This window comes from Dermacentor silvarum, chromosome 9 (genome assembly GCF_013339745.2).
Source record: "Dermacentor silvarum isolate Dsil-2018 chromosome 9, BIME_Dsil_1.4, whole genome shotgun sequence".
Taxonomy (NCBI): domain Eukaryota; kingdom Metazoa; phylum Arthropoda; class Arachnida; order Ixodida; family Ixodidae; genus Dermacentor; species Dermacentor silvarum.
The window spans coordinates 73,607,655-73,619,975 of NC_051162.1; the positions used below are offsets into that span (position 1 = coordinate 73,607,655).

General features: G+C 42.8%; 1 protein-coding gene across 1 annotated transcript in view; it reads left to right on the plus strand.

Moving 5' to 3' along the window:
* LOC119465319 (sodium/iodide cotransporter-like) overlaps positions 1–12,321 on the plus strand; it is a 65,416-nt gene that overhangs the window by 36,547 nt on the left and 16,548 nt on the right. Inside the window, exons 9-12 of the mRNA XM_037726120.2 lie at positions 848–936; positions 1,980–2,089; positions 5,174–5,242; positions 10,646–10,732. Of these exons, the coding sequence (XP_037582048.1) occupies positions 848–936; positions 1,980–2,089; positions 5,174–5,242; positions 10,646–10,732 (355 nt within the window). The remainder of the gene's footprint in view (positions 1–847; positions 937–1,979; positions 2,090–5,173; positions 5,243–10,645; positions 10,733–12,321) is intronic.

The window sequence follows — 12,321 nt, forward strand, 5'->3', positions numbered from 1 at the left end:
ATTTCATTTGCACCACTTTATAAAAGGACATGGTTTACTGAAGGCCTCTGATTTCGGGCTAAACATGGTAATGGTTCGAAAATGTGCATGACTTGCCTTAAGAACACCCTTATTATTTGAAAATATGTAGGTAGGCGCGGAGACGGTGCGTAGGCCCTCTTGTTGGAATAAATTCAGAGCAGTTCGCGGCAGCAACCGATACACCAAAGTGTAACAGGAGTCCTTGGCCGCAGCAGAACTATTCTTCTTTTTGTCCTAATTGTCGCTGCTATTGCTTTTAGCACTGTTTGCAGTTATTGATTCACCAGCAGTTTACACCAGCAAAATTCTAGATATTCTGTAGAAATAATTACCTGCTCACAGAAGATACTTGATGAGGGCTGCTTAAGTGTCTAAAAATGGATTTTTGGCAAGATTTATAAATGTTATTAAGTATAAGATTGCGTAATTAGAATATACCAGTGTCCTTACATATATTCTGGTGATTTCTGTGCGATGTTGGCTATCAAGCACTCTATTTTACTGGAATTTTGGCTCACTTCACAACAAAAGCTTATGTGCAACACTCAGCTTCACTACCGACAGTGTTTCGCCCCATAATTTTCCAAAGAATGCGAAGGAAAATGTGCGTGTATAGTTATATTATTGTACTTAGTGTACTTAGTATAGACCATAGTGTACTTTTTTCTTCGAAAAATAGACATCCGATGACAATATTCAGAGCGAGATGGTGTTTTACTGATTTCAATGTATAATTTCAGGGCAGTAATGTTTGTCATTCTCTGCAGCAATCAACTGTATTTAGTTTCTAGGCAAATCAGGCAACTATACGCATACCTTCCAACAGATTGTTCCACATTATATGATGACGAGGCTCGCTGACTTGCCCACGCTCAGAGGCTTGTTCTTGGCCGGACTCGTTGGGGCCTCTACGAGGTGAGACCCCTTATTTGCGCCTAATAATTGAAGTAAGAGCACGTTCTATTTACCCTTTACTGGACCTGCACTAATCTTGGAGTAAAATTCCAGCTATCTAGTCGGGAACTGCTGTCAAGACCAAAAATGAATCCCGGGACACTCGGGCGACAGTCCGCAGGCGTCTATACAGAACTTAGTGATTTCAACCTAGGCCAAGACCGTCTGGAAAAAATTTTAATGCCAACTATTTGCGTCTCTGTATTGCACAGATTCATTCTGTAAAAAAGAAGCTGGGTCACCTCAGGATGAAAATTTAGTGCGGTGCCCACTTCGATTTCCTTATTCTAATACATGTGAAGCGAAGAACTGCTATTACATTCAATAATATACATACCATTTGAATGAAATGCGTGAAAGCGAGAAATATTGAGAGAAAGAATAATTAAGTACCTCCTTAAACAAGAATTTTGATTTGGTAATTCGAATGTTTTACAAAAACGCCGAAAGTTTGTAACTATGAAAACAGTTTTTTAAAATGCATCTACCAGAGTACCCCCAATAAACAATAGTAATATAAAAATCTGCAGCTTGATTGGAACTGATAAAAAATGTATCAGAGCAAAATTTCCCCTCACAAATTAGTGATATACTTCAGACGGGTGTATAATGCACCGGTTCTGTCCACTTTAAATGAATTGTTAGGTGCAACTCATAAAATTCTGATTTATTTTTTACTGCAGAATTTCACGGTTGTTGCACACTTATCACATGTTTATTGTAAAGCTTTGCGATATTCAAGAATTTTTTAACAGGTTTGCGCAATAAATTGAAAATTCCATTTGCACAATTACGTCAAGGGACTGACAACTGACCACAATGAGTTGTGAGACTGATCAAAATGAAATGAACATTTATATTTAGAGAATCAAGCCAGCGGTTCAAGATCTAAGTAGGAAATGCGATTTTCAGTTCAAAATACTATTTGCCCTTATCAAGTACAGCCTAAGTAGTCACTCTTTGCAAAAAATTATAACACGTTTTCCTTCAATTTTCTTTCGCAGCACAATTTCCTCTATTGTGAACTCCCACGCAGCAATATTTTACATCGATGTGCTCTCACCATACACCAAGATAACTGAGAAGGAAGCCGTCACCGTAATGCGTCTTCTAGGTACATGCACAGCGTGCAGAATGGTATTGTGGAATGTAATTGTGCTGTTTTTTGTTTATTTTTTTTTCAAATGAGACGACTTCTATTTATATATAATAAAGAGTACTGCCTTGATCATTTATTATATTTGTAAAATTTTGAAGCTATACGAAGCGTATTTTATTGCGTTACCATTGCCTGTATTAATATTATTTACAATTCTGCCAGTGTCATTTTGAGACCATAGCAGGCGGGCATGTAATTTAATGATGTCGGATTTACTCAACGAAGAAAGGAGCATATACACATGTATAAATATAGCTGAATATGTGCAGGTTTACCAAACTGGTTGAATGTACATGTTAGCACCAATAATTCGGTCTACATACTATAAATGAAAAAAACAACAACAAAGTAGCATGCTCAGCGCATTTCTGATACTTTAGTGCGAAATTTGAAATTGATACAAAGAAAAAAAAAGAGAGTTCACAAGCATAAAAGATACACTTTAGCTAAGTGGAAATAGGATGAATATGGATGCAAAATGTTTTTTTCGTCATCACCAATTAAGTTTCTAAAATGAGATTGCTATACTGTATTAGTTTTCGCCACTACTAAATTGTTCCACTAGCGAACGTTATTACGACAGAACTCATTTAGTGGACGTATATGGATGTTTATGACGAGATATGCGGGATGTACAAAATGAAACGTATGCTGAGGCATCTATTTTTAGTCTCTTCTGTAGTATTCGGTGTAGGGGTTTTAGGCGAGCTCAATTTATCAAAGCGTCAATGTTGCAACTGCTGAGTCACAGCGTTAGAAAATGGCTAGATGAATCAATGCGCCTATATTTTTTGCGAATGAACCGAACGGCCTTTCTCTGTATGCTTTCCAGTTTACTTATGTTAGTTTTAGCGTCATGAGAACCTTACGAGTTTAGCATACTCAAGAACGCGTCTCACAAATGTATTCTAAGCCATAAGTTTGAGGTTAGTGGGCGCCAGCCGGAGACACCCTTTAAGAAAGAACTGTCTTTGTAATGCGCAATATGTGACGTTGTTAATATGTTGTGCACAGTTAAAGTCAGACATTATTGTTAAACCAAGATATTTGTGCTGTTGAACCAGATATGGGGTTGTCATTGGGGGTTGGGGGGGGGGATATGAAGGGCCCTTTTTGTCGTTACTGTCAAGCGAACCATCTTGTTTGTGTTAACGGCCGCCTGCCACTTACAGCACATTTAGCTATTTTTGCTAGTGTGCTATTGAGACAGACGGGGTACTCGTAATTCCTTATTTCCCGGTATATTATGCAGTCATCTGCAACAAATTATGCAGTCACCTTAATTTTACAATTAATGTTATTTGTAATGGTATTTATAAAAATAAAAAAATAACTACAGTCCAAATACTGAGCCCTGTGGGACTCCTGATGCAATGGGCACAGGATGAGATGGTATGTTTTCGATGACGACACATTGTGGCCGGTCTAATCGAAAGTTTTATCCATGCGTTGATAAGTCTATCTGCAGCCACAGCGGTAATGTTCGTAATTAGTGTACTATGACTTGCACAATCACATGCTTTACTGAAATGTAATAAAATTAAGTCAGTTTGATTCAGGTTCATAATTTTTAAAGCACGTTTGTGCACTACCTCTGTTAACTGAGTGATTGTAGATAGACCTCTTACAAAACCATGTTGGACAAGTACTAAGAAATGTCCTTAGAGAAATGTAAATAAATGTGTCAAAATGATCAGTTACAAAATTTTACATGATGTGCTGTGAAATTGGCCTGTAGTTAGAATGTATCTTATTATCCCCTGACTTCAGTACAACTTTAGCGCTTTGCCATTCTTCAGGTAAGTGTGACGTCAAGTGTGACTTGCGGTAAATGAGGCCAAGATATTTACTGTTCCAATGAGCATAACTCTTCAAGTTGATGGCACCGTTGCTTTCTTCACGTCGAGTGCAAGTAATTGACTAAATATTCCTGAGTCGTTTATTGTTATCGGATCGATAGAGGGAAAAGAACTGGATGGTACAAGGAAAGAGAAGTATGGCGTTATCTTTAGTGAACCCCAAGTGAAAATGTTTCTTAAACTTGTTAGGGAGTGCCTTTTTTCCTGGTGTAGCTCCTGGGCGTGCGCGACAGTTCACAAACCGATTAGGGCTCTTTTTCAGCAGGTCAGGCAATGTTTCATTGAGATACTTTATCGTGAGTTCGGCAGCAGCGCTAAGTAGTTGTGGTTTTTGGTGTGTTCCCTCCGCATTCACTTTATGTTACAGCGCAACCGTTTTATTCTGCACTTGGAATGAATAATTTCACCCGCCGTGGTTGCTTAGTTACTATTGTGTTGGGCTGCTAAGCACGAGGTTGTGGGATACGGCCACGACGGCCACATTTCAATGGAGGCGCAGTGCATAAAACACCCGTGTACTTGTATTTAGGTGCACGTTAAAGACCCCCAGGTGGTCCAAAATATTCCGGAGTGCCTCACTACGGTGTGCCTCATAATAAGATGGCGGTTTTCAGCATGTAAAAACCCGTTATTTTGTTATTTCATTAACATGAATTATTTCGCTTGTTATCCACGAAGTGTTTTTCCGTGATTGCTTACTCTTCATCGGAATTTATTGACGTATGCAGTATACCGCTCGACAGGTCTAAGATTCGAGGCTTTGACTCATCATGATATGAGCCTATCCAGCTGGCAGTGCAAACGGGTAGACGTGCTGATGTCAGTGCCGAATATGTGTTCTCGCGGTGATTTTAAGTGTAGCGGATTGGTGTGACTTACCGAGGCTCGTGATAAGAGTGGCGGTGATTTCGCGGACGCGCTACGCGTTGCTATCGCTAAGAATGTTCTATGAGGAGGAAGTTCTAATAAAAATATATCGAAGGAGAATCATTGAATGCTAGGCAAGTACCAATTAAACGGGTTACAGATGGCTAAAGTCTCGAGGTAATAATTGCAAATATGGATATCTCGTTCCATGCCCAGCTTTTGAAATGTCCTGCGTGGTTGCACATATGCCAATTTTTGGCCGTGATTTAGATCTTGCGCTAACTGCTCACACGCGCGAAAACTCTTCTTCCAGCTTTCACAAGTGGCACCATAATGACCTTGTGCGCAATCGCCTGTGCCTTACCTTGGTACCGCAGCACGGGTATGTACGCCCTTTCTCCAAGCTCCCGCCCCGCCCACATACCCTAACCATTGCACAGCCCTCAGTATAGATTAACAGAACATTTCTATTGATCACGAGAAGGTAGCGGTATACGAAGCGCACTAGTGACAACTAGAGGTGTATGCCTACTGGACACAGACTGTGCGCAAGCTAGCGCGTGTTTATCAAGGAGACGGAGGCTGCAGCCACTGACGGTTGCACCTGCGCAACAGTAGATTCCGAAGCCGGGTATTATGATAAAAATTGTATTACTCAAAGCTCATTGGAACCGTTATTTCAGTTATGAAAGATAATAATAACCATACAAGATGGGACAGAAAACAACGACACGTAATATACTAGCAATTATTCACAATCAAAATTTTAGGAAGAGATTTCAAGCCTACGAAAACTTAAAAAAAGTCACTCTTCTATACCAAAACACGTGCATTGTTTTTTTTTGTGCGGTTACCGCTTTCAATCGTTAGCCACTGTTAGCGGTCAAGTTATAGCCTTGCGTTTTCAGCGTGACACGCCGGCCACACAGAGAATATGTACAAGAGCGCGGCTAGCGAGCACTTTATATTATATGGACACCCCAAACTCATTTCTGCCGTTGGCGTCACCGTCGTCGTCGCCGTGAGGTTCCGTGTAAAGTCCAACGGCGATAAAATCGTTGCCTCGCGCCGTACGTGTGTGCGAGTGAAAGCGCGAACAAGGGTGAGCCGGCAATCGCGGCTCAATGTAGCGCACTCAAGGCAGGAAGGCCGGCCGGAAGCGCGCGGTCTTCTTTCGTGCGCGAGGCACGGGGGCGAGGCGAAGGAGAGCGAGAGGGAAGGGAGGGAGTTCTTCTCCGTCGGCTGCTGCTCACAGCATGGCCGCGCGGGCGTCTTGAAAGCGATCTGCGATGGGGACAAAGTGAATGCGCCGAGTGCCGGTAGCTTCGTATGTGATGTGCTTTCGACGTTCAGTTCGAGTTGAAGCGAGACAAGAGGCATCGAGGTCAATTTGCCCGCTGCGGCTGTTGCGCTTTCTCACTCCGACGTTTTCACAGCGAGTTCCCGCGCTTATTAAGCAAGATGTGTTCTTGTTTACCTATGCGCGCGCGACACTGTGCTTGTCCATTTAGTTAGTAAGCGAATGTTTACAACTTTATACGGCCCATTAAACTACTATCATAGCTACGTATAGCACTCTTCTAATTTCCTATCGCAATCGATGCTTCGATACTCGGTCTAACTAAGAGAGCTTCGCTGTTCGACCATCGTCAAGGAGTGGAAGGGGTGGTGATTTTTTTTTGTTGCTCTACAATTTTCTTATTTGCACTTTTCATCTAAGTACACTATTTGAGAAGCTGATAAATAATTAGGACTAATTATTTAATGAGACGAAATGCAAAAAAAATTGAGTATCTTCAAGCGACGGCAACCAACATTACCTTGGTTCTGTCCAGCTGCGTGAGATTTGCATGTTAAGGCGAAAGCCTTAGGTGTCTACTATGTTGGTGGTGCCCTTTCGTTGACCTTGCCGAGACTGTGCCGTGATGAAAAATGGCCGAAGCCTCAAAGAGTAAAAATTGTCTGAGGCTTAATTCACTTATGCCTGGTTATGCGTAGCGAGAGGTACGGTTAATCTCAGTGTTTAGCTTGGTTATCGTTTAGCTTCGTACGCCTGAGTGTTTAGGTTTGGTTGTTACCTCTCATTAAGCTGTGGTTACATTAAAGAGGAGACATTTTTAAAGTACAATGCATTTATTTTGAAAGTCTTCATCTTGTTGGTCGGTGAGGCGGGAGGATAAGGGGTTGTCGTCCAGTGACCTGAGCAAGTTTCAGGTGCTATCCTCATCTGAGAAATCACTCGCCTAGCCGCTTATACTTACGACGTTTCTCGAGGCGTGCGGCTCGTTCTTCCTCCGACTCCGCGGCTCGCTGCCTCCTCTTGGTTTCGTTCCGATGGCGAAGCCTGGCTTCTTTCAGTCTCTCCGACTCACTTTCCATATCTGCCGACGAAGCCCACCGAGCCGCCCCTTCTATATATATATATATATATACGATGGAAAGCCAGCTGTTCCTCTGTTGCAACGCGGTTTCGCCGGCTCCTCCTCTGCCGTCATGCCAGATGCAAGCGGCGAGCGCTTGCAACACAACCACGGCGGCGGCGCGACGCCGAGCCATGGTAACGCGAGCAGACGACGCCAGATGGTGCGGCGAGCGGCGCTGCCAGCTGCGGCGGTAGCTAGGCAACGGCTAAGCTCGCGGTGCGGCCACCGGCCACAGCAAAACGGCGAGATTGCGGCCAATGTAGCTCTCGCTACAAAACACATCTAAAAATACTCGGACTGACGTCACATTTCCCAGGGAGTTTCCTGTAAACAAAGTGAATTAGTGGCTTTGAAATGAAAATTTGGTTAATTTTGGTCTGGGTGGGAATCGAACCCCCCGCCTCCGTGGTGCGTGGCGAGCATGCTTCCCTGAAGCCATGTCTGCTCCACGGTTGTTGCATACTACAGGGCCGGTACGTTGTAGCGATGCCTTATGAATTATTCTATACTATAGTCTTATCGTCCACCGCTCACGGCCGGCTGATCCCGCTGATAACGCCAGCGGACCGTCGCTCTGACCACTGACAATGCGCGATAAGCGCGAAAAGGCATTAGCATCGGAAAGGCATCGCTACAAAATACCGGCCCAGGTGTGCATAGTGTGTGCCTGACTGCACACGTCAAGTGCTCATAGAGGCGCGCTTGTGCCACTGCTCACGCGTCCATCGTCGTCGTCGTCGTCTTCTACAGCTAGCTTCGATACCGCTGATCATGCCAGCGTTCCCAAATTCACCATCACGCTTGTCCCACTGGCAACACCACCTAGATAGCACAAGGCCTACACACTCCGATCCATGACTTAGATTCTATGGCGCTACACGGCCATAGAATCTAATGTGGATGCTCCCGCGTAAGCTACAGTGATTTTGATGTCACCGCTTTCGTCACGCTAGCCTTGGCAATGGAAATTTCGGGCCAGGTAGCATGACGTCATAGGTCGGAGTGCGTAGGCTTGTGCTATCTAGGTGGTGTTGCGACTGCTCGCGCGTTCGTTGAAAACGATTTAGTAGCGATACCGTCCGATAGCGATCGGTTCATTCCACGATAACGGGGGAAGACCGTCGCTCAGATCACTGGCATGTGCACCGAAAATGGAATCGCTGCATAATCACAGCCAACATTACAACTCACGATTGTGCTCGTGGCTATCGTCCGGCTGTGGGTGTTACTTGTTTTTCTTGGAACAAGTTCGCCCAAATAAGAGTTTGATTAGTGACTCACAATTTTGCCATTGTTTGGTTCATTCACGCCATTCGTCGTGTGACATGTGGCCATTGTAGTCATATTGCTTAGGAAACCTTGTATTCTAGTGCACATAATTGATTTGTTGCCAAGCGCACTCAGTCCAATGAAAGCGCTCTATTTTACATTTTGATGCCCCGAAACTTTTACCCGATTTTAATGACTCGTGTATCTCTAAGCATCTGTTTCATTGTTCTAGCATCTACATCAATAACTATCCCTCGGCGCATCATGGACCACACGCCTCCAGTTCCAATCTTAGCTTGCGCCAAATATATCTGTTACTGGATAATATAATATAAAATATTTCGATTGCCTTATTTAGGGCACGAACCTCAGCAAGTGAATTACCGCTACTCTAAGTGCATTATTTTTATTTATCTTTTTCTTGGTTTTGCCAGGAGACAGTTGTGAACCAGGTTATTGTAAGGCACAAAATATGCCAGTCAAACCCCCTTTTCCACCAATCCTTTAAGACTTCTCCTGTAAGCGATAAGGCCTGAGTCGGTTGAATTATGTCTTGGTCGCGGAAAGCTGATGTTAAGCTTAAAAGCAGGACGAAGGTGCCAAATTGCAAGTAAACTGTTGTTGCTTACAGCAAAACGTGCAGGTCGCCAACATTAGTTAATAAAATGTGTCTCTAGTAGCGATGCAGTTAGTGCGACTATAACTACTCAAGAGAGATGCAGGCACCCTTTACCGGTGTTTTCGAAGAACGGAATGTTACACAGCATTTAGGATGGAACGTAATATGTTACTAATACCGCACGGACAAGGTTTAAAGCATGTAGATTACGGGTAGTTTTTTAGAACATGGAAAAATAATCTATTTATCCGGCTTTATATACATTACACGATGCGATTAGCAAGTATTCGCGCTATTGAATGAGAAAAAAAATGTCAGCAAAATACATTCGCAGGGAATGGCGGTATATGAGGTGTATTAAGGGCACATTTTATAATAACGAAATGAGTGCCCTCAGATGGTACTCATCGCGTTGCTCCAATAAACCACTGGTTAACTGCTTAGCCCACTTGTACAATTTTTCCTGTTAATGTGGACTAGAATGTTATCTATCACGTTTTTTTTCTCTAATCCACATTGACGTATTCTTATCTCCAGTGGAAGCAACCAGAATTTTTTCTTTCATCAGTCCTAGCACGGTGCTCAGTTTCTTTGCACTCATTTTATATATTTTTTTCAATATTTTGCGAGATTCAGCGCGACAAGTCAGTGCTATTGGAATACAATGATTATATTTCACGCTCGTTCCTTGTTGGGCTTGTTGATTGTTCATCGTACAGGGGAACGGCACCGAAATCTCAGCAGAACGGAACAGAACAGCGGGTACAAATTGCACAAGCTGTGGACATGTAGCCCTGTGTGAAAAAGAGCTGACATTCTTAGAAGGTACCGCCAATGCTTAAAAGTGACATGCATTGTCTGCAGGTAGATCTGTGGTGGATTGAGTAAGCCACTTAGTTCTCTTTACGGCCTACTTGTCCTCACTATGCGTACATATATTTTTCCTGTTTGGTTGCGATGATCAGTATAAAAAGCTTTTCACTTGCAAAATAAACGTTTTGGGGAAAGTAAAGAGCTGTGTGCGTATTCGGTGTGCCTCTCTTCGTCATCGAATTTCTCCACTGTTCGCCTGTATCACAGTGAACATATGCTAGATTGTTCAACGAATGTCATTAAGTGGCCGTTCCTGATTTAGAAATTCTTGCCATGTGTTGCAAGAAGCGGATCCCCTATGACATACATCTGATTGCAAGATTAGGAAATTATTGTGGACAGGAGAAGTTTATTTCGACACTTCACCATCCGGAGCACTCCGTAGGCCCTTCTAAAATTTATATCCAACTCAGGTAGCCTGATGCCCAAAAATCTGTGCTCGTGATATTGTGAACCGCACTGCGCGTCGTCATAGGGCGTCAAGATCGTTTGCAGGACATGCGTGAAGCACACGCTCTTTGTGTGAGAATTTGGACGAGTGGTATTGATTCAGGTGTTTGTTCCTTGTCCTAATTTCTTTGCTTCTTATTTCTATGGGCAGCTGTACATGTCATTTTATTGCTCTGCGGCGGGTCCATTCGCTGGACTCTTCCTGCTTGCTGTGTCATCACCTTGGGTAAACTCAAAGGTTAGCACAGCTTCTCATGTTTTTAAATGTTTATACATCTCTGTACGTTCGTGCGTTTAGATCGACTAAAAAAACATTATCGTACGAGAAGGCACAGCGCACGCGTGAATGAATAAAATCATACAATGCTTTCAAAATGTGCACAACTATTACACAAGTGAAAAAGTTGAATAGCGAGCAGTGGCTATGTCGATTACGAACAGGTGTCTAATTACTAATTACATCGTCCGGTTCGGAACGCGAAACGTGATCCTATGGGTGCCTGAATTCCTGAATTATAACGTCAAAAACAGCATGTGCATAATTTTTTCAGTCAGCATGGTAAATTTTTTGTGTGTTCTAGCTTCTGTATGGCCTCTAAGGGGATTATTAGAAAAGTTTTACCAAATAAACGACAGTTGTCCTAATGCTAGTGCAGTTTTTAACCCATCAATCGCTATAAGGAGCTTAAAAAATCTCCCTTATACCCAACTCAATATACGTAATCGAAACGTGCCTCGTCTTTTTATCACCATCTGCACACCCGTCATCAGCCGTGTACTGTTGTCGGTGAATGATAGTTTAGCAGAATCAATGCAGGTTTTTGAGTATGGAGGCTCTTTTAACACAACAGATGTGATTGCCTTGAAAGTTGGTAATTAAAATCGGGTTAGATTTCTCTTTGCTAATAGCGTTACATTTAAATGTAATGGATGAAATTGACTGTGGCACCCTGTTTGCTTTGTTCACGGTTCGTTTTGGACGTTGGAACATGGCCAAGGTTTTATTCAGTTCCTGCTTCCAATCATTGTATTTTTTGCAAATTCTGCACACACATTTCAAGATATTGCACGCTGCGAACATTATTCGTGTCTTATAAAGTTATGGTTAAGACACGAGTTAAGTTATAAAGTTATGGTTGGTACATCTAAACTCCCTCCAACCCTTATGCGGGCTTTAGTTTGCGCAGAAAAACACACAGCAGGATTGAACGTCTGTAATGTGTAATATTGGGCGAGCGAGTGACCAATCGCCATACCTAATGGGTGAAGCAGCGCACTGAATAGGACAAAGCGGAGAGCGCACAAGGAAACACGACACTGGCGGCGAGTGTCTTGTTTTCTTGAGATATCTCTGCTTTGTCCTATTCAGCGCGCTACTTCACCCACACGGTACGGAATTGAGTAGGCGCTCTTATGAACTGGCTCCCTCGCTATAGAGCCCTTATGCTACCCGTGGTAGGCCCAAGGTCCCCACCACAGGGGTACTACCTGGCTGAATGAAAACTTAAAGTCAACAAAGCACTAGTTGGATGGTAATGCTCTATTTCAGCTGGTAGGGTTCTATGTGGCTAGGGTTCAACCCATATCATGACGGAGATAGAATATTTTGTTGTCTCTATGTACCAAAACTCTCGACCAGATGGAGTTTAGCCAGAACTTTAGTTTTGTTTTACTTAACATTATAAAATATTCTGACGTGGATACGTTATCTGAAAATAATACCAATGGCCGGTAAATATTTTCTCAGTAAAGAAAGGCGTACTTACAGAATTAAAACACTGGGGCATATCAATGTGCAGAGCGTCATGTAATTTGTGCTTACCTCTG